At 54.3% G+C, this 27,022-nt stretch overlaps 11 protein-coding genes across 11 annotated transcripts; 4 read left to right on the top strand and 7 right to left on the bottom strand.

The window, feature by feature from the left end:
• Positions 1-1,215: 1,215 nt before the first annotated feature.
• On the bottom strand, positions 1,216-2,063 carry M409DRAFT_52068 (uncharacterized protein; the record flags this gene model as incomplete). Its single annotated transcript, XM_033811978.1, has 3 exons — positions 1,216-1,421; positions 1,487-1,887; positions 1,963-2,063. The coding sequence occupies 3 exons, from the start codon at positions 2,061-2,063 to the stop codon at positions 1,216-1,218; spliced, it is 708 nt and encodes a 235-aa protein (XP_033670416.1).
• A 1,848-nt stretch (positions 2,064-3,911) lies between these two features.
• Positions 3,912-7,506, bottom strand: M409DRAFT_19940 (uncharacterized protein; the record flags this gene model as incomplete). The annotated part of the gene is made up of 4 exons (XM_033805157.1): positions 3,912-4,211; positions 4,262-5,622; positions 5,732-6,170; positions 6,226-7,506. The coding sequence occupies 4 exons, from the start codon at positions 7,504-7,506 to the stop codon at positions 3,912-3,914; spliced, it is 3,381 nt and encodes a 1,126-aa protein (XP_033670415.1).
• A 1,167-nt stretch (positions 7,507-8,673) lies between these two features.
• Positions 8,674-9,403, bottom strand: M409DRAFT_52066 (uncharacterized protein; the record flags this gene model as incomplete). The annotated part of the gene is made up of 2 exons (XM_033811977.1): positions 8,674-9,146; positions 9,223-9,403. 2 exons carry the CDS (start codon positions 9,401-9,403, stop codon positions 8,674-8,676), a joined length of 654 nt encoding a protein of 217 aa, XP_033670414.1.
• Positions 9,404-9,783: 380 nt separating this feature from the next.
• On the top strand, positions 9,784-10,922 carry M409DRAFT_19938 (uncharacterized protein; the record flags this gene model as incomplete). The annotated part of the gene is made up of 3 exons (XM_033805156.1): positions 9,784-10,198; positions 10,294-10,386; positions 10,444-10,922. 3 exons carry the CDS (start codon positions 9,784-9,786, stop codon positions 10,920-10,922), a joined length of 987 nt encoding a protein of 328 aa, XP_033670413.1.
• Positions 10,923-11,253: 331 nt separating this feature from the next.
• On the bottom strand, positions 11,254-14,234 carry M409DRAFT_52064 (uncharacterized protein; the record flags this gene model as incomplete). The annotated part of the gene is made up of 3 exons (XM_033811976.1): positions 11,254-11,670; positions 11,734-13,536; positions 13,596-14,234. The coding sequence occupies 3 exons, from the start codon at positions 14,232-14,234 to the stop codon at positions 11,254-11,256; spliced, it is 2,859 nt and encodes a 952-aa protein (XP_033670412.1).
• An 899-nt stretch (positions 14,235-15,133) lies between these two features.
• M409DRAFT_64639 (uncharacterized protein) lies at positions 15,134-17,554 on the bottom strand (the record flags this gene model as incomplete). The annotated part of the gene is made up of 1 exon (XM_033816164.1): positions 15,134-17,554. One exon carries the CDS (start codon positions 17,552-17,554, stop codon positions 15,134-15,136), a length of 2,421 nt encoding a protein of 806 aa, XP_033670411.1.
• A 371-nt stretch (positions 17,555-17,925) lies between these two features.
• Positions 17,926-18,603, top strand: M409DRAFT_52062 (uncharacterized protein; the record flags this gene model as incomplete). Its single annotated transcript, XM_033811975.1, has 1 exon — positions 17,926-18,603. One exon carries the CDS (start codon positions 17,926-17,928, stop codon positions 18,601-18,603), a length of 678 nt encoding a protein of 225 aa, XP_033670410.1.
• Positions 18,604-18,964: 361 nt separating this feature from the next.
• On the top strand, positions 18,965-19,739 carry M409DRAFT_64637 (uncharacterized protein; the record flags this gene model as incomplete). The annotated part of the gene is made up of 2 exons (XM_033816163.1): positions 18,965-19,540; positions 19,599-19,739. The coding sequence occupies 2 exons, from the start codon at positions 18,965-18,967 to the stop codon at positions 19,737-19,739; spliced, it is 717 nt and encodes a 238-aa protein (XP_033670409.1).
• A 1,564-nt stretch (positions 19,740-21,303) lies between these two features.
• On the bottom strand, positions 21,304-23,002 carry M409DRAFT_64636 (uncharacterized protein; the record flags this gene model as incomplete). Its single annotated transcript, XM_033816162.1, has 3 exons — positions 21,304-21,935; positions 21,985-22,702; positions 22,778-23,002. 3 exons carry the CDS (start codon positions 23,000-23,002, stop codon positions 21,304-21,306), a joined length of 1,575 nt encoding a protein of 524 aa, XP_033670408.1.
• A 493-nt stretch (positions 23,003-23,495) lies between these two features.
• On the bottom strand, positions 23,496-24,711 carry M409DRAFT_52059 (uncharacterized protein; the record flags this gene model as incomplete). The annotated part of the gene is made up of 2 exons (XM_033811974.1): positions 23,496-24,181; positions 24,246-24,711. The coding sequence occupies 2 exons, from the start codon at positions 24,709-24,711 to the stop codon at positions 23,496-23,498; spliced, it is 1,152 nt and encodes a 383-aa protein (XP_033670407.1).
• A 1,098-nt stretch (positions 24,712-25,809) lies between these two features.
• M409DRAFT_19932 (uncharacterized protein) lies at positions 25,810-26,742 on the top strand (the record flags this gene model as incomplete). Its single annotated transcript, XM_033805155.1, has 1 exon — positions 25,810-26,742. The coding sequence occupies one exon, from the start codon at positions 25,810-25,812 to the stop codon at positions 26,740-26,742; it is 933 nt and encodes a 310-aa protein (XP_033670406.1).
• Between the last annotated feature and the right edge of the window lie 280 nt (positions 26,743-27,022).

Below are 27,022 nucleotides of genomic sequence, written 5' to 3'. Positions count from 1 at the left end.
TTCGAAAAAGACCAAGAAGCAAAGATAAGAGAGAAAGGAACTGTCGTACTGCAAGATGCTTTCGCTCTCGCAAATTAAAGATACGTCCGTCACATGGCACATTTAAATACCTTGACGGCTGTCACGCACGCGAGCCAAGTCACCCCAGCCAGACGGTAAACAAGAATCAGGAGAGTTCGAAAGTCGGGAAGCCGCTGTTCAGCCTGGGTGGGCGTATCAAAGAAGGTTCGTACTTGTCTAGGTCATGAAGCGAAAGTCCAGTTTCATGCGCATGGCGAGAGATTCGGCCGACGAGGGTAGGAAGTGCTTGTGTGGGAGATGGGGATAGTGAGTGGTCGAACCCCTGGAGAATGCTAGTCATCGATCCTCGTATGCCTAGGTTTTGCCTGGAGCTTGGAAACATACCTAGTATGGGGGACTTGTCGAGGCTCACCTGTGTTCAAGCGTTGGTGAGGGCATTGCCTCGCCGTCACAATCGGCGAATGACTTCCAGGCTCCTCGACGTTCTGCCTGCCATCTCCCAAGGCGATGGTTTCGCTGTCCGATCGATCAGTAGGCGACGGACCACCATCGAACCCTGATCGAATGTCTGCCGTCTGTCAGTTGAAACCCGTCTCATCGGTCGAAGTCGAGAAGATGGTGTAGTAGGTAACAAGGTCGTCGTTAGAATCATGTCGTATATACGAATACAGGGGTATCGAACTTTGCATCTGTCGCTCTCTCTTTCTCTCTCCAACTCAAAGCAAAGCAAAACCAAATCAGGGTATGCCGCGGCCAATTATTCATATATGAGCTTTTGTCGCAGATGTGCAGTAGATCCGATCCAAGCCAAATTATGTGTAGGTCCAGATGCCTGGGTATGTGTGGGTGCATGTACTGTTGGCCATGCCCGTGGTATAGTCGATATCGTCAAAGGTCGTAGGGTATAGAAGCCTCGTGGGCTGTAGGTGGGAGGGTTTGTTTTCCGTTGACCCCTCGAAAAGAGTCCGGTCCCGTCGTGATGGACCGAACAGATGCCGCATGTGAGGCCACACTGCTGAGGTGAGCATAGCATGCGTGTGACTAAGAGTCCATAGGAGTCGTGAAGTGCCGTAGTCATTCCAGCTCCAGGGACGAGGCGGCTTGAAGTGTATTGTGCCCTTCGATGTCTGGTGGTGGACCATCCGCATAGTCTCCTTCGAAGAATCCGCCCAGGCTATTGGGTGTTCATACCTCTCACCAACACTTCAACTTCTGCCACCACTTCAGCGGCTTCGCATCATCCTCATCATCCCACTTCGGATCCGGAGGAAGCGCCTTCTCATTCTGACCCGGCAAAGGATCCAGCGGTCGAGTCCTCGCCGTGGACGAAGGCAATGCATTGGGCGCAATGCCACCTTCCTGATGTTGTTTCCTCGCCTGGACGACTCGTCGGACCAACACTATCATCCAACATCAGCACTCACATCCCACAACGTATGTGTATGTGTAAGGGGAAAAGGCATACGAGCAAACGTCTCCTCAATATTGACCATCTCCCTCGCGCTCGTCTCCATAAACCCATACCCCCTCGTGCGCGCCCAGTCCAACCCCTCCCTGGCACCCACCTGGCGGATCCCCTGCAAATCACATTTATTCCCCGCGACGATGCACACGGGCAGGACCGCGCCTCGCTCCAGCCGATTCTCCTTCTCCATCTCGATCAGCTGGGTGAAGTAGTCGAGGGCGGTGAGCGACATCTGCTGCGTGATGTCGTAGACAAGCAGGAAGGCGTCCGAGTTGATGTTGGACGAGGACCACAGGCCGCGGTATTCTTCCTGGCCCGCCGTGTCGGTCAGGGCGAGCGAGTAGGTGGTGCCGTCGATGGTGCGCGTGACCGAGTACGAGTCTTCGATGGTGGGGTCGTATCTGTCAGGTACGTTCGCATGCGTTAGAGGATGATTGGAAGTGATTGTGTGGGTTCTTTGCAAGGCTCATCCTTACTCATGCGTCCATTGGCTGCGCACGAGACGCAGTGTGATGGACGATTTGCCGCAGCCGCCGTCGCCGCAGACGGTGATGGAGATTTTGTGGTTGTCGTCCATGTCTTGCGAGAAATCGAGGGATGTATGCAAATGCCGGAGTCTTATAGAGTCGTCAAGCGCGTACGAGATTCGTACAGGAGTCGCACCGAAGGATAGGTACAGCGGGATTGAGGATCGAGTATCTCAAATATGTCTCGTCTCGTCTCGTCTCTTCCACGTCCAACTCTCCTCTCTTTCTTCCCACGCCTCACTTCCCCGACGGAGGGGGAGGCTAACACTGCGCGTCCGGTCGAGGCGGTCCCGGCAATTGGTGGGTGGATGGATGGGTGGATGTATGTCAGAAGTGAGGCGGGTGGAGGGACGCAGTCGCAGGCCCCGGTTTCACAAGCGACTTGTCTCGGTGTTCGTAGGTAGGTAGATAGATAACAAACAGGTAGTATTCGCTGTGGTGTAGTAGTAGCAGTAAACAAGAAAACCAATAGGTAGTATTAAAAAAGGAGTCAATACTAGTAGCAAAGGCAAAGGGCCCTAATCGTTTCGTCCTTCAACGCTCGCTCGCGCTGGTGTGAAACGCAGCACACAAAAAATCAAAGTTAAGGTTTCCTAGCAAGAACCCCAACGGTCAGGTAGCAACGAGCAGAACCAGTGCGCAGTAGCGTCGGGAGTTGCGCAAGAGCAGGAGGAGGAGAAGGAACATTCATGCCCAACTCCAACTCCGCAGCTCGTGTTTGGACCGGGTGAGCTTGTCGGAGGAGGTCCAGGCTGGCAGGGGTTTGTGAGGCAGCGGAGAGGGGGAGGAGCACCTGGTCGCAGATCGAGTTCGTGCGTGCGTGGTGCGTGCGTGTGGAGCTTTCGACAGACACATGCCATCGGCTCGGCATAGAACTCCCGAGGCATAGTTGAGGTTCAAGTACAATTGTACTTCACTATATACGACACTGCCGGGCAACATGTACATGTATCTATCCGTTGTACACCAGCCCGGCAATTCCAAATGTCAACTCTTCTTCGGCATCCTGACCCCAGACAAGAGCCAACCTCCTACCGTATACCTAAAAGACAGGAGAGTTTCATGCGGCTCTCCTACAATAAGCCTACTTTGACTTCACTCCGCCTCCGTCTTCATAAATCAGGCTCGAACCCAACCCTTTCTCCTGGGAAATTTGTGGTCGAAACATCCAACTACTGCACGACATCGCTGCGGTGGAGTGGAGAATCCCACGTCCAAGCTTACAATGTTTACTTGTTTCTTCTCTCCCGGGTCATGGCTTTATCAACGAGTTAAGAGGCGTAGTACGAATCACTTTCAGTTCCTTTTCATTCACTTGCTCGTTTCTCACTCTGTACATTAGACACTGGCAAGATTGATCTCTCCCCCGCTTGTTCTTGGACATCTGATCACGCCTTTTTCTCGAAACAATCACCCCTAACAGAGCACTAGAGCAGCGGCAGCTTGCGCTTGTGTCTCTCCCTACCATCTCCCTTCCTGTCATCCACACCTCCCCTCCCATCCATCCCCATTCGCAGCGCTCCCCTCTCGAGCACTGCATCTGTATAACAATCAAAAAATACGCCAGTGAAGCATCGTCGTGTTCGTGTATCGTCATGCCCTCGGAAAGAATAGCAGGCGGAGCGGATATGCCGTGTCCCAAGATGAAAAGATTTTTTCCCGTCCCGGTCGTAAACGTCAGTTCGCCCAGCTAAAATGGGTCAAAAAGGGGGTATCTCGTTTCCAAGAAATGTAAAACAGTCAAACAAAGCAGTCGCATCCGTCCAGCACGGCGGTTCAAGATTCTGAAGACCGCAAACGTTAAAGATCCAGGTGGATCGGAGCCGCCATCACCGAAGTACCGCGCTTGATAGCCGACCGCCAGATATATGAGTAAAGAGGTAATCGCCCAGACATGCTCAATCCGGTTCGATGGCCTCATCAATCTTTGCTGGCACACCACTAGCACCCTCCATGCTAGCGGCATACCCATGCTGGTTCGGCCCGTTCATTGGCGACGTGGCATTAGCTCTTTGTGGATCGTGGTTTGCATTGGATCGATTGGCGTCATTCGGACTCTCCATCTTGATGTTGTTGCTTCCAGCACCAGTGTTTGATATCGAGGGGTTCCTCGGAGAAGCGCTGGCTTTGGAAGCCTTGTCAGAAGCTGCCGAGTGGACGCTATGTTGCGAGTTGGTGCGCGGCGATACGCGGCCGTTCTGTAGAGGTTAGTATCATCCCACGATCCTCTCATAGGTTGGTAACTTACCAATTTCGCCCACCTCAATCCACAGCTGTTGCAAAGATCTCGTTGCCCACTTGGCCCACGTCTCCATTCAGGCGTCACACGAGTATGACAGTTGGCGCAATCCTTTTGCTGGTTACCAGCCCCCTTTCTCCTCTTGCGCTTCTTCTTCGCGGCAATCAGCGACTGCACCTCTTCTGCCAGCAATCTATTGCGCTTCTCCAGCTGCCGAATCTCATACTGCCACGAGCTGGATTTGGTCGTCTTGAGCTCGTCAAAGAGATTGTCCTCTGCCGCTAGCGACTGATCTTGGTGTCCAATCTGCAGTCCATGTTGCCCAGCATATGTCGCCGCCGACCCGTCCGTGGCCATGTATCGTCCTGAAAGGGCCGAGTTTGGTGTCTGCGTGCTGTCATCCTGCCCCTGTCCGCCGGTAGTCTGGCCAGACTGCATGGATTCTTGTGAGGTTCTCTCCGCCTTTGGATAGATGGGTGGTCGGCTCGACTGGTTGCCACGCGAGAACTTGATGAGTTTGGTCTGAGCCACGATGAAGGTAGGCTTCAACCCTTCGGTAGCGTCTCCAGGGTAGAGCGTGGTAAAGGCAGAGAGAACTTGACCTCTCCTGTTGATCATCTCATGCTTGACTGACGCTTTCTTACCCGTGCGAGCATGTTCCAAGATTCGACCAAAGTCAGCCTTGGACTCAGTGCGCATGAGTGACTGCACACTGACACCGACAAGCTCGTCAGGTTGCCGATCCAGGAGTTGCCGCACGTTGGAAGACACAAACAAGAACATGCCAGAAGTCGACATCTTGGTCCACAGCTCGTTCTCGCCAATGCCTCCAGCGTTGAGAAGCTCACTCTTGCCGAGGCTGTACACCGGTCGTTCGCGGCCCACCATGATGATGGATTTGCGTCCTTTGCCTTGTTCGGTGTGTAGTGAGCCATGCCCCTCGAACCACATGTAGCCGCTGTTCTTCCGCCGTATTCGAAACACGACGTTGACTGAAGCTCCCGTCGAGGTATCCTTTAGCTCGCGCGTAACTGGGACAATGTCACTCGGGTGGCAGACTGAGCTGAGGGCGGTGCCTATGAGCTCGCTGGGCTCATACTCGAGGACTCTCAAGGCCGATGGCGAGACCCATTGGAACAGGCCCTTCAGGGACAGCACGTGCACTACGTCGTCAGTGTTCTCAAGCAAGACTTTATCCCACATGCGCTTGGCGTATTCTGATTCGCCGCTCCCGATTGTGCTGAGGATGGCGGACACATCGTCACGAGGTACCGTTTGGCCAAGATCCGACTTTGGAGTGTTTTCAGGCGCGTTCATGACATAGCGAGGCATCGTCATGCCCCGCTGGTAGTTGATCGAGTATGAGCCATCTGTATACAGTTGTCAGCAAGGGTACAATTTGGTGTTACGCGAGGGTGGAGTGTTCTGGGTGCAGCCGATCGGTGCGAATCGGCTCACGCATCGGCCGATGGCACATACCAGGATTCTTGTTCGTGACCGCATTGGGCTGCTCCACCAAATCGACCTGAAAACCCACGAAGAACTTGACCTGGTCCGTCTCCCAGGCGATGGGGATCACGGTGAGCAGATTCATAAACGGCTGGCCGCCGCGGCGGTAGTTGATGAGGGATATCTGAGCCTCGCGACGCAGATTGATCATGTTTTTCAAATACAGCACCGAGTCGTCGTCCACGTACTTGCGCTTCACCCCTGGGGCGACATTGCCATCGGGCGACTGCAGGAAGCGACAATTACGACCCAGGATCATGTGCTTCGTGTAGCCGGTCAGACGTTCGAAGTTGTCGGAGCAGTACACGATGGGGAAATCATCCTTCTCCGCATCGCAGACGACAAAGGCACAAGACAGGTCGACGGATCCAATGTTGATTTCAGGGTGGGGACGTGTCGCGACGCGCATCTAGAGGTGAATAGTCAGCCATCATGCGGTGTAACAGAAGTGCAGAGAAGCTCACCAAAACGCCAAGCATATCGAACCCCGTCGAGGAATACGCATTCTTGGAGGCCGAATTCATGTGCGTCTTGCCCACCATCGTCGACGGCCAGCCTCCCTCTGGGACTTCCCATGGAAAATTCTGGTTGTTGGGGTTGTAGTTCTGCGGTGTCACGGCCACTGGAACGGGCCCATTGACCCCATCATAGCCCTGCGCCGACACCTGGCCGACTCCTCGGTCTTGATATGAGCCATGTGGCGGATTCTGCGGCTGGTGGCTAAATCCCACGCCAGGCGTCTTGTGCCCCGGAGTCGGCTGTTGTGATGACGGTTGGGAGTGCGTTTGGGAACGAGATGGAGTGCGCTGAGGAATCTGGGGAGGAGCACCCGTTGGAGTCGCACTCGATTGCGAAGCACCATGAACCGGGCTGGTCACGTCCGATACATGCAAGCTCTGAGTCCGCTGCAGCTGGCGGATGTTGGCGTGTGAGGTAGGTGTGCGATTGGTGGAGCTGTAGTGTGAGCGCACACTATTGTTTCCAGCCTGATCGTGGGAGGACATCCTGCCCGACTGCGGCGTCCCTTGGTGTTGCTGCTGGTGCATGGGGGAGGAAAGGTTGGATTGAGAGAACTGTGGCTGATTGTACAGGTTCATCGGCATGGGCTCAGCGGTCGCGGCGCCGTTCAAACTCTGCTCCATGCCATAATCCATATTCACTCCCATGGAAGAATCGATATATGGACTTTCGATAGCCGATAGATCCATGTTGTTCGGAGGGTGTGCAGGCGACACCGCATAGGCCGAATTGGGGGGCATCATGCTGGTGGGGAAGTTCTGAGGATTGTTGGCGAACTGCGTGTTGAGCGACAGCTCGCTGCCCGACGGGCGGCGGTGGTGGGTTGGGGTGGGCGGCGGTCTGCGCTGGACGGTGGGGGCAACAGCGGCGGCGGTAGGAGTGACCTGGCCTGAAGAAGCGTAGGCCGACTGGTCGAGGGATGGGTTGGGATCGTACTGAAAGTCGCCCATGGAGCCTGCGGGCGACTGTGAGGCATAGTCCAGCATGGAGACACGGCGCACGTCGGCGTTGAGGTGCTGCGGACTGGTGCCGTATCCCTGGGGCATGCTCTGGCGACGGATCATCTTGGCGTTGTTGTTGACAATGTCGTCCAGCGACTGCCCGCCCATGGCGCCCGTCATGGGCATGCCGCTCTGGTCCATCATCATGATGCCGTTGTCCTGGGCCTCGTCGCCCTGGTCCATGCCATGCCCGACGTCGGCGCCATTGTAGGAGTAGCCGTTCATGATGGGCGGGCCGACTCGTGTGATGTTATGGCGGTCGTCGGGAGATTATTGATGGCAGGCCCGGGGCGGCCCAGCAGCAGTGAACCCCGCCGCGTGGTGATGGCAAGACTGCCCGAATGCAGCATATGTGCTGCTGCGCGGCGAGCAGGGGGCGGCGCGGCGGAGGACGAGGCGTGGGCGGCGGATCGGGGGTCGCTGGCGGCGATGGGTGCGGTGGGTGTGTTGTCGAGGTGTACCAGGTCTACGGGAATCGCAGCGCAGGACTCGAGTCCGCCGGCGAATCAGGCGCAGGTGCTGCTCGTCGGGCCGCGACGACAGCGCGGGCGAATGCGATCGGGTGGTGGTGGAAGAATTGGCGAGGGCTAATCAATGTCCGGGCTGGCGATACTCGGGGCTTGGGGGAGGAGTTGGGCGGAGGGAGTCAGCGAGTGTGGTTGGCTTGGGTGGTGAGTAGGAGGAGTAGGAGCGATGCAGCTTGAGAGAGCCGCATCGCCGCCCAAGCCTCAGACGCAAAGCAGAACAGAGCAGACGTGACAGCAGCAGACGAGTCGGCACAATCAGCAGCAGCTTGAGCAGTGGGCAGCAGAGGAGCCCGCGCCGGCACGGAGTTACCGCCCAAACCAAGCAAGTTCACCTCATCACGCGATAAAAGCAATATGCCTCCCACTTTGAGCGTGGTTTTTTCAAGTCTAGACGGGTGGTGCCTTGGATATGGGCAGCAATAGGCCGGCATGGGGCGCTATTCAAACACTCGACGACGCTGCTGAAACAACATCTTATCCCATCACATCCACTTCTTGATGTATTGACTTTTTCCTACAGCGGCACATCCCGCCCGAACCCAAGGACCGCTCCTGCCCTCTGTCTTGGCAGGGAAAAATAATCTTGTCCCCTTTCTGTCTCACTACTCTCGCCTGTACATATGTAGTCTGAGCTCACGCGGATAGCCATCCCACAATCATGAATGAATGTATCGCGTCGTGAAGGGCTGCTGATGAATGCCGATACTAAGTCAAACACCTCCCTCCCATCCCTCATGCCCAACCCAAAAATGGATTGTCGATCTCAACCAGGTCACTGACACGCGCATACTGCAGATCACATCGCACAGCTGGGTGAAGAGTATGAATCCCGTCACATACAGTCTGTCTATCAACCCACCACCGCCTACTGGGCAACACTCAAAAACGCAACGTGCACCACGTTGGCCGTCTTGACCCCTTTCCGCAGCACTGGAGCGAGGGTCTTGAACGTCTCCGTCTCGCGGAACTTCAGGTGAGCGTCGACGCTGCTCCACCCCACCGTCAACACCGCACCCTTACCCTTGTGCCCGTCCTTCTCGATGTCTTCGTGCGTGATGCCCACCGCCGAGCCATGGTAGCCCTCGGGCTGCTCCTTGTCGAGCGTCTGTCCAAACTTCAACACCTCGTCGATGTATCCGCTGGGAGCCTCGCCTCCAAAGTAGAAGGTGGCGATCTCGGTCACGGGTGCCTCGAACGCCTTGTTGACGGCGCCCTCGGGCACCATGTCGGCGTGGATGATCTCGGGGTGGCCGGCCGCGACGCTCAAGAAGCGCTCGAGGAAGGGCTTGTAGCTGTCTTGGGCCATGAACTCCTTGTGCTTGTCGATGTGGTCCCAGACTGCAACCTCATCAGCAGCTGTGCTATCTTGGGACGACAGGCGAATCAGTGGGTGGAAAGGCTGATAATAACTTACTGACGGCCATCTGGAAATTGCTGGGGTTCTCGACCTGCGTGCCGATGCGCACTCGCTGGAGGCCATCCGCCTTGTTCAGCGTGTCGCCGCACTCCTTGATGGCTTTGGCGCCCTCATTGTCGGGCTCGCCAATCTCGATGCCTGGCTTCAGAGGCGCAACGACAAACTCGGTGGTGGGCATTTTGTACGGAGTGGATGTTTGTGAGGTCTGGACAGCAGCTGTGGAGGGGATTGATCAATTTATAACTGACGGCGTGGAATCAGGCAACCTATTTATCGTCTTCAGCTGCCGCCGGTTTAATGGCCGACAGCTCCAACTTGCACGACGGCAGCTCCCCACTGCAGTGATCACCAACCCTGAACGTCATCCCACTCTCCAGAAAACGCCGATGGGCATATCCCCGCCAAATCACAAGGGTAGCTCCACCTTGCCCACCGACCCCCGAGGCTTCCACCCCGTCTAGACCTGTACGACCGCAGACACCAAGACGCTTGCTGGACCTTGATGAGCCACCGTCACCGGGTATAAGACCACTTCTCATTTCAACTCATTCACTCGCCATGCCCTCGGAAGACCAAAGAGCCGCTCTCCTCCGTGCCTCCAAACCCCCCTCCAAGGACCTCTTCAGCACCCTCATCACCGCCAACCACATCCTCCACAACCATAGTGTCGTCGACGCCTACGGTCACATATCGGTTCGCAATCCGCAGAACCCTCAGACTTTCTTCCTGTCAAGATCTCTCGCTCCAGCGTTGGTCTCCAAGAGGGAAGATCTCGAAGAGTATTACGTCGAGGATGCCAGTCCCGTCAATAAGGATGCTCCAAAAGGATATGCGGAGAGGTTCATCCATTCCGAGACGTATAAGAAGTATTCGGGCGTGAACAGCGTGGTCCATGCTCATAACGAGGCTGTCTTGCCGTTCAGTATTACAAGTGTGCCCTTGAGGCCCGTCTTCCACATGGGTGGTGTTATGGGTGAGTTCAACCTTCATCCTGAGAATCCCTCTTTCAATCAAACCATTCCATCTTTCTTCTCCTCCCTCTCTATCTTTCTCATTGAATCTCTCTAGGCTCCCAACCACCCGTCTACGACATCGCAAACCACTACAAGTCCAGCGATGACTTGCACTCGCTCCTCGTGACAAACTCCCACTTAGGAGAAGGTAGGCCATCAATAACCTCAATTCCGCATCTCTCCCCATCTAACCAGTCATTTCCAGCCCTCGCCATCGGCTTCAACCCCTCCACCATAACCAAAACCGCCACAACCATGATAAAAAACTACATCACCTCCAGCACCACCTCCCCACCGCCCATCCCTCCACACCCAACCCTCCTCATGCGCGGCCACGGCTTCACCTGCATCGGCACGACGATCCAGGAAGCCGTCTACCGCGCCATCTTCATCTGCGCCAACGCCCGCGTCCAGACCACCGCTTTACTGATGCAGCAATCCCACAACATGTCCCTCCTCGCGGACAGCCTGGCGGCCAAGGAGAAAGAAGGCGGAGGCAGAGAGGTCAAGCAGGAGGGGGTTAGGTATTTGAGTGAGAGGGAGGGCAAGGATGCGTGGAAGGCGAATATGGAGCATGTGGAGAGGCCTTGGGGGTTGTGGTGTACCGAGGTGAGGGGGAAGGGGGTTTATGTTAATGAGTTGGAGGAGGAGGATGAGGATGATGAGGGGGAGGGAGAAGAGTAGAAGGGGGGATTTTTTCGATGTGATGAGGGTATGAGTATGCTGAATGGAGTCAATGACGAGACGACAGGGAATTAACAAAGTGTTCTGTTCTGATTGCAAATGGCTTGCTGCATCTCGCAGATTCAAGAAAATGTGTTCAAGAAAATGTGTACATAACCGAACATTCGTTTCAAACCCACGACTACGCTGCATCATTCATGAAACATTTCCACGACCCAGAAATTTCAGAGTAGAGCAGAGCAAGACGTTCAACATCTCTCCTTTTTACACATAACCTTCAAAATCGTCATAAAAATCGATCTCATCCTCCTCTCCTCATATATTTTCATTTTCATCCAGATCCATACCTCCCCTGTCCACTCCCCCACCCACTCCCATACCCACCTCCACCTCCACCACCCCCTCCCTGCGACTGCCCCGCCCCCGATCCAATCCCCGGCGCAAACCACGTACTCGCCGGAAACTGCACATCACTCAAATCCCCCTCCCCCACCCCGTCCATACCCGTAGGAACATTCAAGGCCTCCGAACTCGTGATCCCAAGACTTGAAATATTCGCTGCGGCTTGGATGTTGAAGGTCATGGGGTCTAGCGGAGCGGTGGAAGGGGGGTTTTGTGTGGTGGATGTGGAGGTTTGGGAGGTGTTGGTTGTGGTGGTATAGGGACCGGTGAAATCCGTCATGTTGAAGTCCGGAATGTTGAGGTCGCCCGTGTAGATTTCGGGGTTGAAGACTTTTTCCCATTCCGCCTGGAATTATCATATCACGTCAGTATTGAGGGAGATTGCTTTTTGTGAGATGGGAGGACTTACCCAATCGATATCATCCATCATGCTCATTTGCACATCTCCTCCTCCTCCTCCTCCTCCTCCTTGTTGCCCTCCTCCAGCAGCGGTAGTATTCGTCTGATTCGGAGCAGCCACACTCCCCTGCCGACTCTCGCTCGGATTCGAATTCGAGTCCGAACTCGCCACCGGCGGCGGCGGACTAAACTCATTCGGATTCTGCTGCACCATCTGCCCCAGACTATCCACGACGCGATACTCCGCCCGGCCGTACAAGCCCAATTTCCCGCCGCCCACTCGCTGCTCCATCTGATTGCTCACTTTCAATTTCCGCATTTGGTGGTACACTTCCATGCGGTCGCGCAGGTCGGTCAATACCAGTTCGGCCTTTTGTTTTGGTGCGAGATGCGCCGGGATCTCGAAGATGTAGTCGAGACATTTCCAGATTCGCGCGGCTTCGCGGCGCATTGGGTAGGCGTAGACTTCGACCATGAGGAGGAGCGCGGCGTGGTACTGGTTGAAGGCGCCGCGGTACCACGTCCAGGCTGTCATGGCGGGATCGGTCTCAAAGGTCATGGAGCACTCCATCTGCACGAGACCGGCTTCGATGAGGACTTGGCGGAGACGGTCCGGCATGCGTTGGGTGGTGCTGAAGAGGTAGCGGTGGAGGACTTGGAGATGGAGCGCTTTGGTGTGCATTTCGAAGATGTGGTGCCCAAGACGTTGCATGGGGATGGAGTCGTCGAACATGGGCAGGAACCGCTCTTCCATCGACGCGCGGAATTTCTGCACCTTGACGAGGACGGACGTGAGGGTTTTCTTCTTCTTGTCGAGGGCGACGATGTCGTACCACACCATGCGCCGCATTTCCTGGCATTCGGCGCGGATTCGCATAAAGGTCATGTCGGTCCAGTAGGGCTTGTCTTCTGTTGGTGGGCCGTTGGGATCGAGCAGGTCCATGTCGTCGACGTTCAGGGGCATCTTGGTGTCGTAGTCGTCTTTGCGGATCTGCGGGCGAGGACCAGTCGCTTCGCATGTTCGCATGTCCAGAAAGCACAGTTGATGCCAGATTATTCGTCTAACGTGAATTTCGACGGGAGTCATATTGTAGAAGGAGCCGTCGCGGTGGAGGCCCATACATTCTGCCAGACGGATGGCTGTTCCTACGAGAGCGGAGTGCGCGCGAGAGACTTCAGACCGTACCAGAGGGATGAGATACATGACAAACGCCTGCATGGTATCGACTTTGGTCGTTCGCAGGAAGTTGGCTTTGGCGAGGGCTTGCTCCGTGCCTGATCGAAGACTGTCGACAAGCGCGTTTCTTGAAGTCCCAAACCTTTGCATGACTTGCTCATTGCTCATACTGACTGCCGCTGAGAACATGGCCGCGAAGATGATGCCCTGCACGGCTGGAACAGGCTCACTTCCCGTAGCGATCTGGCCCCAAAAGAGCGTATACTGGGCTTCAAACGTCGGGCGATGCACGGCTCTGGCCAGGTAATGCACAGCATGCCAGTACTGTGCGATAAGTTGATCGGCAGCATTCTTCGACGGCAGATAATCAATCAAACTCGTACTCATATTCGTCCCCGGGAAGAAGAAGCTGCTCGCCGGGGCGATGTAGTCTGGTCCAGGACCGATATAGCTCTTAGGCGAGGCTTGCAGCTTGGGTCCTGCTCCCGGCCGTAACTCGCGGTGATCGATGATGGCGGGTGATTGGGAGTGTCGAGATTTGCCCGCCTTGACATCCTCCAGCGTGTCGTTGAGCTCTTCGACGAGCTTGGGCCGGATCCAGCCTCCTATGCGTTCGGAGATGCGCATCTTGCCCATCTGGTAAAGTACGTAGTGAGTAAGCGAAGGTTCTGTTACGAGAAGGTTAGAGGACTGACCTGCACGCCTAAATCCATCAACTCGTCGTCAACCGTCTCCTCATACACCTGATCCAGCGCAGCCAGAGGCGTCGGCTCCAGCCCATCTTCATCTTCCTCCGCATCATCCTCTTCCTCTTCTTCCGCCACAGCCATCTCAGCTTTCACCTCAGCAGTCAATTTGGCAACGTTGCTTCCCCCAAGATGCGCCTTACTATTATTCGCAGCGACTTCCCTCTCAAGATTCTTCTCCAACGCACCCATCTTCTCCTTGATATCCGCGAGCTTCTGCTGGCTCTGCGGATCCAAGGCCGGGGCGAGATAGAGGCAATCCCTCCGGAAGCGCGTGCAATTCGAACATGGCGCCTGCTTGTCGCACTTCAGCTTGCGACGCCGACATTCCAGACACGAAGTGATCTGGCGGTTTCGCCTTCGGATTCGAGGGTTGTGGGCGCCGCCGGGTTTAGTACTGCCTTGCTGCAGCTGATCGGGAGAGGTTGAATCTCGGTAGGTGGCGGCTTGGATGGCGGAATAGGTCGTGGTGCCGGCGTTGGTGTTGTCGAGGGAATTCCGCTGGCTGTTCGAGCCGCCCTCGTTCGTGTTACCCGGCAGAGCATTGTTACCATTACTGCCCGAGGGGACGTACATCCAGGAGTCCATGGTGGTATGCGGCGTGGACGCTGGGCGCAGTCTCGATGCCACGCGGTGGTTACGGCCGAAGTGTGCTGGAAGCTGAACGCTGCTGCGTGGCTACGGCGTGAGGCTCGCGTGGCAAGTCGATGTTAAAATGATGTCCCCGTCTTCCTTCTTGTCTTCTTTCTCTTTCTCTTCACAGCCCCCGTCGACGACGTCTGCTGTCCAGGCAGAAGCGCCAAAGGTGCAGCGTCGTATCTCGTCTGTCGCATTCGTTCCTGTTCAGCCAAGTAATCGTGCAGCTACCCGGTTCATCAATCTGCCCGTCCCTCGGTTATGGCCAATTCCAATACGACAGCCAACCTTGCCTTGCCTTGAACTTTGATGCAAATCAAGCAGAGAAGGCCGACTCTCCCATCCTCTCCGTGAGCATCTCCGGACTGTCCTGCACGTCACCTCGTGGTGGAGGATGGACAGCAGCGGCGGCGTCTCCGTTTCAGCTGACTGATGAGATGGGCCGAAGGATCACCCATCGACGCCGGATCCAGGCATATCCTGCGATGTCAGCAGCCCAGGGTCAAATGAATAATCATGGCTCTACTGCGATTCACGCACGTTTTTCGCCGGCCACGTTGTTGCTGCATTTCAGCATTGTCTCGATGTGATTGCTTGGCGGAGAAATTCAAGAATAGCCATGCCTTCGCTTGGTGGGCTTCACGACTTGTAGGCAGACACTGCGGAGCATAATGGAAGCGGCAGTACCTACAGCACATAGTCTACCAGCTTACCTTTCCAACTCAATCAATGGCACATCATTGAAGCAGCATAAAAGTAAATGGGTCAGGACTGTTCTTCATTCCCTGCTATCCATCAACGTAGGTAGGAGCCTACTTTACGTGCCTACTACGATATGATTACTATCCACGTCAAGTGTGCACTCCCCATTTGCCGACCATCTCCATGGCACCTTTCCCCCCATCTGCAAGCACCCCTTCACGGTCCTTCAGTGCACCCGCAACGCATCTCCATCCATCTCGTCCACCACCCCAGTTCAAGACCTGCTCACGGAAGAGATGTCCCTGCTCTGGATTGACCGCATCTCCCATCTGCCGCTGGAACACATCTCGCCAAATCTTTCCCGCAATTGCGCGGTCGAACAGGTAGGAGTAGTATGTCGCGCCGTAGCCGAATAGATGGCCAAAGAAACCCTGCCAACTGGTGCCTTGGGGTTCACGGACGGAGGAGTATTTGGTCCAGACATCGTGGTACACCTTCGTGCTTGCTCCCACTTCACTTTCTGACCAGTTCGCCGGTATCGAAGAATGATACCTCTGATCCAGCATCCCCAGTAAGATTTGGCTTTCGGTCTCTGCCCCCTGCATTCGTCGATCGATCTCCACCCTTTCCTTCACTCGCTGGGGATCTAGCGGGGTATCCGTCTCCCAGTGACGCGCATACAATGCCAAAACTTCTGGCGCAGACGCAAAGTTCTCCATGAGTACTGAAGGAAGCTCAGCGAAGTCGGTAGCGCAACGAGTGCCTGAGACGTTCTGGAGCGCCGTTCGTCCGCAGATCGAGTGCAAGGCGTGGCCCATCTCGTGGAAGAGCGTGGTTAGTTCGCGGAACGTCAGTAGAGTAGGTCGCTTCGATCCTGATGGGGGCAGAGCGAAGTCGCAGATGAGTGCAATGGTAGGGAGTTGGTAAAGCGCGTTGCCGTCGCGGCGGTTGAAGTTGGTTGCGAGGCCATCATTGACAGCTTCCTGTGCCGTGGCAAAGGTGGATAAGGATTGAGAGGTGAGTTCAGCAGCTTCTTGTAGTTCTTCCTCGCTGATCCGCCTCGAACAGCGCAAGGTGAAGTGCGCAGGATTTGGACTTTTCCCAGGTCGTTCGAATAGATCGCAATATATCACAGCAATGTGGCCATCCTGATCATCGACCACGTCCAGGCGTCGAACGTCTGAGTTCCATGTTTCTCCTGGAAGTGTCTCACGAGGCACGAGACGAATGCCATACAATCGATGAAAGAGTCTGGACAGCCCTTGGAAGACTGTCCCAAGGGAGAAATACGCGCTGAGGAAGTCTGGCGTTCGTGCTTTCGATCGCATCGACGCCATGAGCTTGGCCGTGTAGTAGTCTCGATCCCACGCATTCAAAACGTTGGGGAAGTTTTCGAAATAAGCATCCCCTTTCTTCAGCTCGAGTAACTCCTGTAACTCTTCTCGAACTTGGGCCGCATTGACTTGGGCCAAGCCGTCCAAGAATGAGGTTACGGCTTCTGGGGATTTGGCCATCTTGTCTGCCAATGTCATATGTGCGAAGCTCTCGTACCCAGACAACTTCGCCAGCTCTGCCCGCCGTTTAAGTAATCGCTCTAATCGGTGCAGGTTGTCCTTGGAAGCTGTGCGGTTGGCCATGTATATCTCCTGTCGTGTTTCTGGATCTTCGACGGTCCGTAATGCCAGAGTCGCAGGCATGCCTTCTGTTGGTAGGTTGACCCTTCCCCATTTCGTCAACTGCCTGACAAAGACCGGATCCATTCCCTTCATCTTGCTACTGTCAATCGACAGGTAAGGTCTCTCGGCAGCCATGTTGTCCACAAACTCGTTGCCCACCGTAGCAATCTCGTCCGACAAAGCGATAAATGCGTTCTTCTCTCCTTCTGGCAGATCGATAGCTGACTTTGAAAAGTCCTTGATCAAGATCTCGGCAACCGTCTTCTCTTCCACGCTCCAGCTCGAATGTACTTCAGGAATGGATGCTGCTTTCTTCAACTGGTCGTTCAGCCCACTCGTCGTGTTCAAAACATTCATATACTGAAACATCGCAGCGTATGCCTGGGTCGCTGCAGCTTGTATGCTCCTATCCGGATGCACGGCTCGTATAAAGTCGCTGAGATCGATGACTCGACATAGCAAGTCACTCAGTCTATCCAGGTCCCGTGTAATCCTCTTGTACTGTTCTATAGTGTTGTACTGTAACACATGCGCAACGATCTTTTGGCATTTCTGAAGGGTGATGTTGGCGAACTCGGCAAAGCCTTGGGGTCGAGTGAGGTATCGATTCTGAAGCAGGCCTGCGCTTCTGCCGCCATGGTGATATCGCGTTTTCGATGAGAAGTCTTTCCAGAAGCTGGGCGAATCGAATATTTGTCGTAGTGTTCGATCATCGTGTGCAACATTGGGGGCGGCCTTCGAAACCGGGTGGTGCTGCTCATCGTCTGCGATGGCGGCGGCTGTTGCAGCGCCTTTGCTTTGGCTGGAGGTGACGAGACATCGTCGAGACTGGCGCAGTTGATTCCGCAGGCAATTGGGACACGTCCAAGCCTGCCGTTCCAGCCGCTTCAGCATGCTCGCGTGGTGAGGTGAAAGAAGGAAAGGGTTCCAGATTCACATGCGCGCGGACGGACATGCGACTCCGCCAAGAAGCAGGAGCCGGGATCAACCGAGGAGGAGCGGAAGCTTGACGCTGCTGCTGCGACAAACATTGACCTGGAATTGACGAGCCATTGACCACGACACCCGCTTCCTATGGCCTTCGCTCCGCTACTGCGGCAGGTAAGAGTCAATCAATGTCACGATGCGACCAGTACTAATTCATCCAGCACGTTCTGCCCCTCGCCGGCCTCACCACCGCCCTGGCTCTCGTCCCTACGCGATCCGTCCTCGCCGAAGAGCCTCCCTCAGATCCGGTTAAAGAGATTGTACGCAGATAGCAGAACATGGCAGAGAGACATACTTACAATGCACAGCGCATCCGGAAACCCATCTACGACGCGCCCCTGGAAGCCGACGTCCGCAGCATCGCCAGCACCACTCCGCCCCCAGCCTCCGGCATCACCTCCAAACCGCAAGAGCAGCAACAACACGACACCCCACGGCGACCGTCTCCCACCGACCGCCTTGCCGAGCAGGTGAAGGCTTCGCGCCTCTTCGTCCACGGCTACGCTGTGAAGGCCGAAGACGCTGTTAACAATGGCATGGCCCGCTTCATGGAGACGGAGAAGTCCTTCACATCCACCGTCGCCTCCCTCGCTCCACCAAAGGAGTCGAACGAGAAGCTGCTACCAGGTGGCATATACGTCTTGGTTGCTGCCATGGCCGGCTCCATCATCAGCCGCAACAGGAACATCCTGGTGCGCTTTGCAACACCAATTCTGACGGGTGTCGTCACCGCGAACTATGTTATCCCACGAACTACAGAGAATGTGGGCAACTTGATCTGGAGCTACGAGGAGAAGTTCCCAGCTGTGCGCGACAACCACTTGAGAATAAGCCAGGGGGTCAGACACTTTATTGAAACGGGCAAGGCGCACAGCCAGATGGGTCTTGCGATGGCAGAGGACAAGGTGCAAGAGGCGAGGGAAGCTGTGCAGGACTGGGTGAAGAAGGGACGGTGAAGGGGAATGAACCAGTGGTGAGGTCGTGCTTTGAGCGAAGAAAAGCTGACTGTATAGATAAATCTCCAAGGTCTGAAAGTGGACCTGTGCAATTCAAGTTTCTTTGCCTGTGGTTTGCAATGATTATCAGAGACAATGTACTCTCACCCAAGGACAGACCACTACCTTGAATGGGTTGCGACACTCGAACGCACAGCCTTCTCTACTGATATTGCCGAACGCCCTTCTGCAGCAGATCTTTCACATGCAGAGCAAGCTGAGCTGACGTAACCGCGCCTTACTGCAAGCCTACCACGTTCATATTGAGCAAAGAACACCGCAAGATCTCGACAACAGCTCATCAATCTGATCCAAGACCAAGATGCCAATCAAAGCAGTTCTCTTCGACTACATGGGCACTTGTCTCGACTGGCACACCGGTATCACCAACATCTTCCCATCTACCATCCCACAACCAGACAGATCCGACTTCGCGCTCGAATGGCGACAACTTTATTTCGACACCAATGCCGCACGACAAGGTCGCGGTGACCCGCCTGAAGACATCGACATCACGCATCGAATGACGCTGGACGAAATGCTCACTCGACCTAGATGGCAAGCGCACGCTGAACTCTTCACCGAAGAAGTCAAGACGAAATGCATAGCGCAATGGCATCATCAAACTGCTTGGGACGATACCAGACCCGCACTCCTCAAACTTCGACAACGCGGCTATGAAGTCTTCGTCCACGCGAATGGCACGACGAGATTGCAGCTCGACATCACCAGATCCGCGGGCTTGAGCGATTGCTTCGATATGTTGTTCTCGAGTGAGCTGATAGGGACCATCAAACCCGCGAGAGAGAACTACGATAAATGTCTGGGCCTGATCAAGAGAAAGCCTGAAGAATGTGTGATGGTGGCGGCTCATGGGTATGATGTGAGAGGTGCGAAGGTGAGTCTCCCTCGCTGCCTTGTTGTCGATGGTATGAGTGCTGATGCCTGCCCTGTAGAACGTCGGCATGAAGACCGTGTATATCTACCGCTGGACCGATGATATCAACGAGGATCATGCGAAGATGAAGGGCGAGTTTGACGCCTATCTGGAGGGAGGTATGCAAGGGCTGGATGAGGTCGTTGCGGAGTTGGGATGAGTAGGCGGCGAGAAGTTCTTCATTGGCACAGCATTGCACTGTTGCCTGAGAGTCGTCTCTTCGTGTAACTTCTTGTTGCCACCCCCTTGGATCACATTCGAACGTTAAAAGTTACCCGTTGCGTCTTCTTCTGAACTACCGCCGACTCATCTACTATCGACACGAGTATTTGACGCAATGCAGAATTTGGAGACCAATTCAAGCCTGATGAAAACAGCCAAATGCCCGCCTCAGTACAAGGATATGTGCGTGTCTTACAGGAATACATCCACTTGGTACTGATCAATGCATAGAGACGAACAAAACGCAACAGAGTCGCCCTTCCTACGACTGTCGGGCGAAGTCAGAAATAGAATCTACGAGGAGATACTAGCAAACAAGGTCATCCACATCGACCGCCACCAATGCCCCAAAGACGTCAAAGGCTCCTTCAGCCGTGCGAAGCTATACCGCCGGTCTGAAGCACCAGGGAAAGGAGACCGCAAGTCTCCTTACAAGTTTTCCCACGCTGTCTGCACGCAACAAGCATCCGAGCGCGATGTACACGAACTCTCGAGGAGCTGCAGTCCTCAACGAGGCTGTCGCTGGATCACCATCCCTCCCTACGAGGACCGCCACGAAGATTGCTTTTCACTCATCGAAGAATTCGAGGATCTCTGTCTTATGCTCCCACGGACAGGCCAACCGCATAACAATCCGACCGAAGAACGTCGTCTCCAGCGTGAGGCGAACCGTGTCGCCCGGGATGAACTCCACAAAGAATCCGCGCTCGACCTCAGCCTTCTGAGAGCTTGTCGACAGATCCACAACGAGGCGGCTGTAATCCCTTACGAATGCCATACGTTCGCGTTCCGCTGCGGATATACCCTGGATCTGTTCTTCTCCGAGAGATTAGTAGCTCCGCATCGGGGAGCTATCAAGAGTATACAATTAGGAGACTGGGGAAAAGGATACCAGCCTGACCTTCAAAGTGTTCGTCCCAGCACCATTGTTCGGCTTAGGAACCTCTCGTCCGTGGAGATTTGTTTGGCGTATTGTAATGAGTTTCCCAAAGTTGAACTTGAGGCTTTTGCTGGGCTTGGTCTTGAGATCGTGCGGGTGTATGCTCAAGCGAATAAGAGTTACGAAGTTGAGGATGAATCTGAGGATGAATCTGAGGAGGGCTTGGAGGGCGACTTGGAGGACGACTTCGAGAATGGTTCTCTGGATTCAGAATCTTTGGATGGATATATGGAGGAGGAGGAAAAGGGGTGCAGAAAAGAATGCCTCAAGAGTAGACTTGTAGTAGCTGATATTGAGGCCTGGCTGAAGAAAGACAGTGGTAGACGGAGCGAGGCTGAGTAACCGGGCCCACAAGAGAAGGGAAAGCGGACGGAGGAAGGGACTGATAGAAGTTCATGCTTCTTGAACCTCGGATGTGGCATCGGAAATGTGTTATCCAGCCTCACCAAACTTCCAAGTGGAGCTGTGATGTCTTGTCCATGAATCCAAAGAAGGGGTTGAATATCCCATATTGAGTGGTGTTGGGCCAAACCTACAAATACAGATCCTGCTACTTCCAAACCTATCTCTCGATACCGCTCCCTTCACCCTCCCTCCGCCTCATCCTCACCACCACCTCCTCGCTCGGAAACTCCATATCACCAATCCGCACCGGCTTCGGCTTCTCCTTCAACGGCTCGAAATCATACTTCAGGAACAGGTGTCCCAGCATCAGCTTCATGACATGCACGGCGAAGAATCTCCCTGGACAAGCGTGCTTCCCCAAACCCCATGGGAGGAAGTCTGAGCTGATATGCACGGCGCTCTTTTGATCACCAGAAGGTGGCTTGTAATATCTCAATGGGTCGAACTCATCAGCTCCTTCGCCGAATAGTTGGGAGTCGTGGTGCATGTTCTTCACTATAGAGTGGACATGCGTCCCCTCGGGCAGATACACGCCCTCTGGACTTGTCAGGCCGCCTGGTTGCACGACTTGTCTGACCAGACCTTGCGGTGTCATGGGATGGTAGCGGAGGGTTTCGCGGATTAAGGAGTCGAGTTTGTGCATTTCGCGGATCTTGCGTTGATCTTCGAGGATGCGAGGCATTGTTTTGATGGCTTCGGCGTGGAGTTGAGGGATTATTGAGGAAGTATGTGAGGAGGTCAGGAGGTTGAAAATAGTTGTTCCGCTCTGTACGCCTGTTGTGGCCGTTGCTGGAGGAATAGTGAGCTTCATGTTTGAGAGTGTTGAGGATTTGCTTACCAAAGATGTTCAACAGGATCATCTTGGCTGCGATATTCCCTGACTCCAGCTCTCTCGAATCGGTTTTGGAAGCGTTCTGATCGATGATCCACTGCATCATATCGTTGTCTTGTTCCTTCGGGCCCTCCTCGCCTCCTCGCAGCCTTACCAATCTTTCTTCAATCCTCGCCAGGAAGAACCTCGCCGCCCGTCGTTCCAAATACTTCGTCGGAATCGCCGCAATCCTCAGGAACACATCCCTGAGCTGTTCTGGCACCAAGAATCTCAACATCATCGTACTGATCCCAAATGCCTGCGTCCATCGATCGACGGCTTTCTTGTACGCTTTATCTCTGCACATGGGCAACCCGACGAAAATCCTGTTCCCAGCGCGGAAGGCTACATTCAGCAAGACCCTCTGCAGTTTCACCTCAGTCCACTCATCCTCCCCAACATCAACCAACTCATCATCGAAGGCAGCCTGGATCTCCTCGTAAACTTGACCCGAGAGCCTCATGAACTGTCTTGTCAGATCCCGTCGAATGACCGTAAAGTCTCGACAGGATTCTGCATTGGGTCCGTGGGTTAGGTGTCCGAGGCCCATGAGTTCGTCCATGGTGGTGTTGCCGCTGAGGATGGAGTCGGGTTGTTGGGCGATCCAGACGGCGTTGGAGGGGGGAAGGACGATAGCATTCCAGAGCATGCTGGGGAGGATGAAGGGGAGGTTGTGTTTGCCGTACTAACGATCATTGTCATCAGTATCAAGATAGGAGGAGCGGGAAATGGTTTTTTATGTAAGTCAGTCAGTACTTACTTTCTCATAGCCTTCGTCGAGCATCGATTGACCAGCTGTGAGTTCAGAAAGACATGCTCGTAGTTTTGGGAAGAATCTTCGATTCTTGAGTCCGACCCAGGGAATGTCGTGAGGGGCTTTGGAGATTCGAATTGATTGGAGTACGATGAAGATGGCGATCGATATGACGAGGAAGATGAGGCATCGAAGGGCATAGGAGAGTGCTGTGTCGAGTATAGGGTTCATTCTTCCTGATTGTCAATGTCAACGAGCTCGATTGATTGCAATACCTCCAGAACCAACTGTGGACACCTCCTCCTCCTCCTCTTCCGAATATATCGAAGTCTTCCAAGACCTCGCCTAGACATCGTTCTACTCGTGCGACGTCAACGTGAACCCAGAGTCATAGTTGGTGTACGAATACGAAGCCAATCGGATTCACTTGTTTCGCCCACTATTGCCTCTTTGGGCGTTGGCATGTGAAGCGAGGGTGGACGGTCTTGCATCATTGTTTTCGCGATGGGACGGACTAATACAAACGAAACGATTAGATCGAGTGGGGGAGAAGTGGCAGTAGACGACTCGTTGCTCTCGTGATGCATCGAGAGATCACTGACTTCCTCAGACGTCAGGCTCGAATTCTGGATGATAACATCTCGGACGCCTTGATCTTCCATCCAAAATGCAAGACCGGTTTTCTGAACACCACGCCAGCGATGATTATTCTGTGACATGTCGTTCAGACAGGCGTCATACTGCTAAAGTTCTTACCCGCCAAAAACCTGTGCGCAATATCAAAAAGCACTGGCGAGCGAATACGCGCCTGAACAGCATGCCCGATCCTATCGACCGTCTGATAGTTATAGTCTGCATCCGGAAACAGCACCCCACTATCTTTCGGCTGCCTTCCGCATTCCGCAAGCCCAATGACCGGACTACCAGGCCCGCAGTACGGCTGATCCTGCTCGCCGTCCAGAACGAGGACTCGTCCCTTGAACCTTGCTCCGTCGAAAGGAAAAGCGTAGATGGTCACGAACTGTCCGATCGAGACGACATCTTTCCGCTCGAAGAACAGGTCTGCGACCGTATCCTCATAATCGACCTGCGCTTTCGACCCGAAGAAAGCGTTAGTGCGGCCTTCTTTGCTGGCTGTGGTGAGATAGCCCGCGGAGAAATTCGCGAACCGAAGCGGGTCGACAGTTTGGGCTGGCATCGCTTGAACCAAACCCACGCCTCCGAAACCTTTCTGTGGAGTGTTCGTAAAGCCGGTGAGGATGTACTCATTGTATGCTTTGGGATACGTTCCGGCGATGCTGGCACCGAGCTGCGAGCCGTACGAGTTGCCGATGTAGATTAGGTGAGTGTATGGGCTTGGAAGCTGTGCATCTCCGGCACGGATGTGCATGGCGAGGTCGTGGTAGAGCGCTATCCTGTTATGCAGACTCAGTAAGAGAACGAAGGGCGGCCCGTCTTTCCACTACTTGCTTACTCATATGGCGCTTGAACAACAAGCACAGGATCCGGATGTGCTGATTTCCCATTCCCCAGCCGATCGATCGCGAGAGTCGGATACCCCTGAGAATTCGCATACTGTAGCGCACCCACGAATACTTCTCGGGTTTATAGGCTTCGTACTCGCTCCCAACGCCACCAAGAGCCGACCAGGCGGTGCGATCAGTAGTGATGCTGTGGAATAAGACCTGCAGTTTGGCATTGTTGTCGTTGCGCTTGGAAGCATCGCAGAATGTTCCCCTGATCAACTGCGTTCCCGTAGTAGCGATAGTGCGAGCGTGATTGTAGAAGTCGATGATGGCGCTCAAGCTTTCGTTCAGAGGGATGCCGGTGATGTTTCTGTTCGCGGCGATGCCGGAAAGCGTGAAGCTCACTTCTTTGCAATTCGAATCTTGGGTAGCGGCCGCTATCGCAGACAGCGTAGCCAGCGTGAATATGAGCATTGTGAAGCTGAGTCGGCTACGGAAGGTTACGTCAAGAGACGCACCAAGAACGACAGGTCGGCGTGGCGAGTTTATGGACATCATCCTTAGCAGGCGGCATATAGCTTTCAATACAACTTAATTGTGCGTACAGACATGGATCAGCCTCATGCAAAGGCGGAGTTGACGCTCTTCGATTCAGGGGATACCTTGTCTGTGAGGTTTGACCCGGCAAGGCTGTGGTGATTTGGAATTGCATGTGTCGTTGTTTCAAGGACATTGAGACTGTGAAGATTTCCCATGCAGTGACTGTCCAATGAATGGGAGCAGGACGTGGTAAAGATCGATCAGGCTGGTAGATCAACACAGTGTTCGAAGGAGAATTCTTTCAACACTCCAGTCTCAAACGATCCAATTTACCGGGCGAAGACGTTTGGAATATGTCAGTCCTTGCTGTATAACTTGGAGAATGAAGACGTACCGCATGCCAGAAGTCATTCTTTCATTCCTTGATCCGTATAAGATCTGTTGGCACTCCGAAAGGTTGGTCTGCATCGAGTGCCTTTACTATTGATACGCCGAGAAGTTCTGAAGCAGGTAGGCCAGTAATCAGATGTGCCCTGTTCAACAACTAGGTTGACCAACAAACATCCTCTTCACAGCTACATGGATCAGGCTGAGGCTGTCGCCTCGGCCGACTTCCCGGCTTTTGCTCTCCGAAGTTGGTCAGCCGGATATATTTGTAGAGGCAGCATTCTCCTTGGAAATCAAACCGTTTCCTCCCCAAAGCAACAATATCATCAAACCAGTGTCTCTATTACAATGCCATTGACAATGACACCGGGAGCATTCCGCACTCTGCGTGCACGTATTTCATAAAACCAGCCCCGGAGTTTACGACCTTTCACCATCACCGCTCAGCTGTCGTCATCTGATCTAGTAAGATGGGAGCTTTTCGCGACCACTTTCGCCATCCCTGTCCCGTGGCCTTGCTCCGGGGTGGGTAATCAGAAAATAGAAGAGGCTTCACGCTGGTGAAGTATTTAAGGTAGACATGGAGTTCAACTGCTCGGCACATCGCCACACTCCATCAGGACAACCATTCACAACATCCTCATCATGTCTGCATACAAGAAGATCGCCATAGCAGGCGCCACGGGCACCCTAGGCCCCTTCATCGTCAACGCTCTCCTCGACGCCGGCTTCGAAGTCACAGCCCTCAGCCGTACAGGAAGGACAAACACGCAAGATCGTGGGACTGGCAAGGCCACTGGAACGCTGCCCTCGACCGTCAAAAGCGCCCAAGTCGACTACGACTCTCAAGACTCCCTCGTCAAAGCCTTACAAGGCCAAGAAGTCGTGGTGTCCAACCTGCCTAACTACGAATCCCAGCCTTCGCTTATCGATGCGGCCATCAAGGCTGGCGTGAAGCGCTTCATCCCCTCGGAGTTTGGAAGCAACGTCAGCGGCAACAAGAACAATGCCGCCCTACCCGTCTTCAAGGACGGCAAAGTCGCAATCCAGAAGTACCTCAAGGAACGAGAGGACCAAATCAGCTACACCCTCATCGTCAACGGCTTCTTCCTCGACTGGGGCCTGGAAGCTGGAATTGTGGTCGACTTCAAAGGGAACAGACCAGTGAAGGTCTTCGATGGTGGCAATGGAAAGCACTCCTTGTCCACACGCTCTGACATCGGCAAGGCGGTGGCAGGTGCTTTACTGCACCCCGAGGAGACCAGGAACCGAGCGGTGTATATCTACAGCGCGACCGTTTCGCAGAATGAGATCCTCGATATTGCGAGGAAGGTCAAGCCGGGCTTTGAGCCGCAGGTCCAGCATGTTACAACGGACCAAGTGTTGAAGGACTCGTACGCCGGGTTGGAGAAGGGTGGCGAGAGCGTTGGGCCGGCTATGCTGGGCTTCATTCTAACCAGCTGTTTCTCGGACGATGGGTACGGCAATGATTGGTCGGAGTACAGCGACAACAAGCTGCTTGGGATCAAGGAGCTTTCGAAGCCGGATCTTGAGAAGCTTGTGGCTCAGAACGCATAAACGGACTGTTGTGTTGATGTATAAGCATTCGTAATTCAGTTTCTACCCGCCGAACCCTCTGAAAGCCCCCCTGTGCATGCTTCAGTCATGCAAAACTCACATCCAGAACGCCTCGCTCATGCCATGCTATGCCATGCAATGAAACATATGCACTTGGATCCCACTCATATCGACGCCTTAAAACCCTCGAGAACGCCGTCGAGCATCCTCAACCCATAGAATCTCGCCACACTGCCACATACCTTCAACATCTTTGACACATCATCTCTCTTCACAGTCG

This window comes from Zasmidium cellare, assembly GCF_010093935.1.
Source record: "Zasmidium cellare ATCC 36951 unplaced genomic scaffold M409scaffold_9, whole genome shotgun sequence".
Lineage (NCBI taxonomy): Eukaryota > Fungi > Ascomycota > Dothideomycetes > Mycosphaerellales > Mycosphaerellaceae > Zasmidium > Zasmidium cellare.
This window is presented reverse-complemented; position numbering and strand designations above follow the sequence as displayed.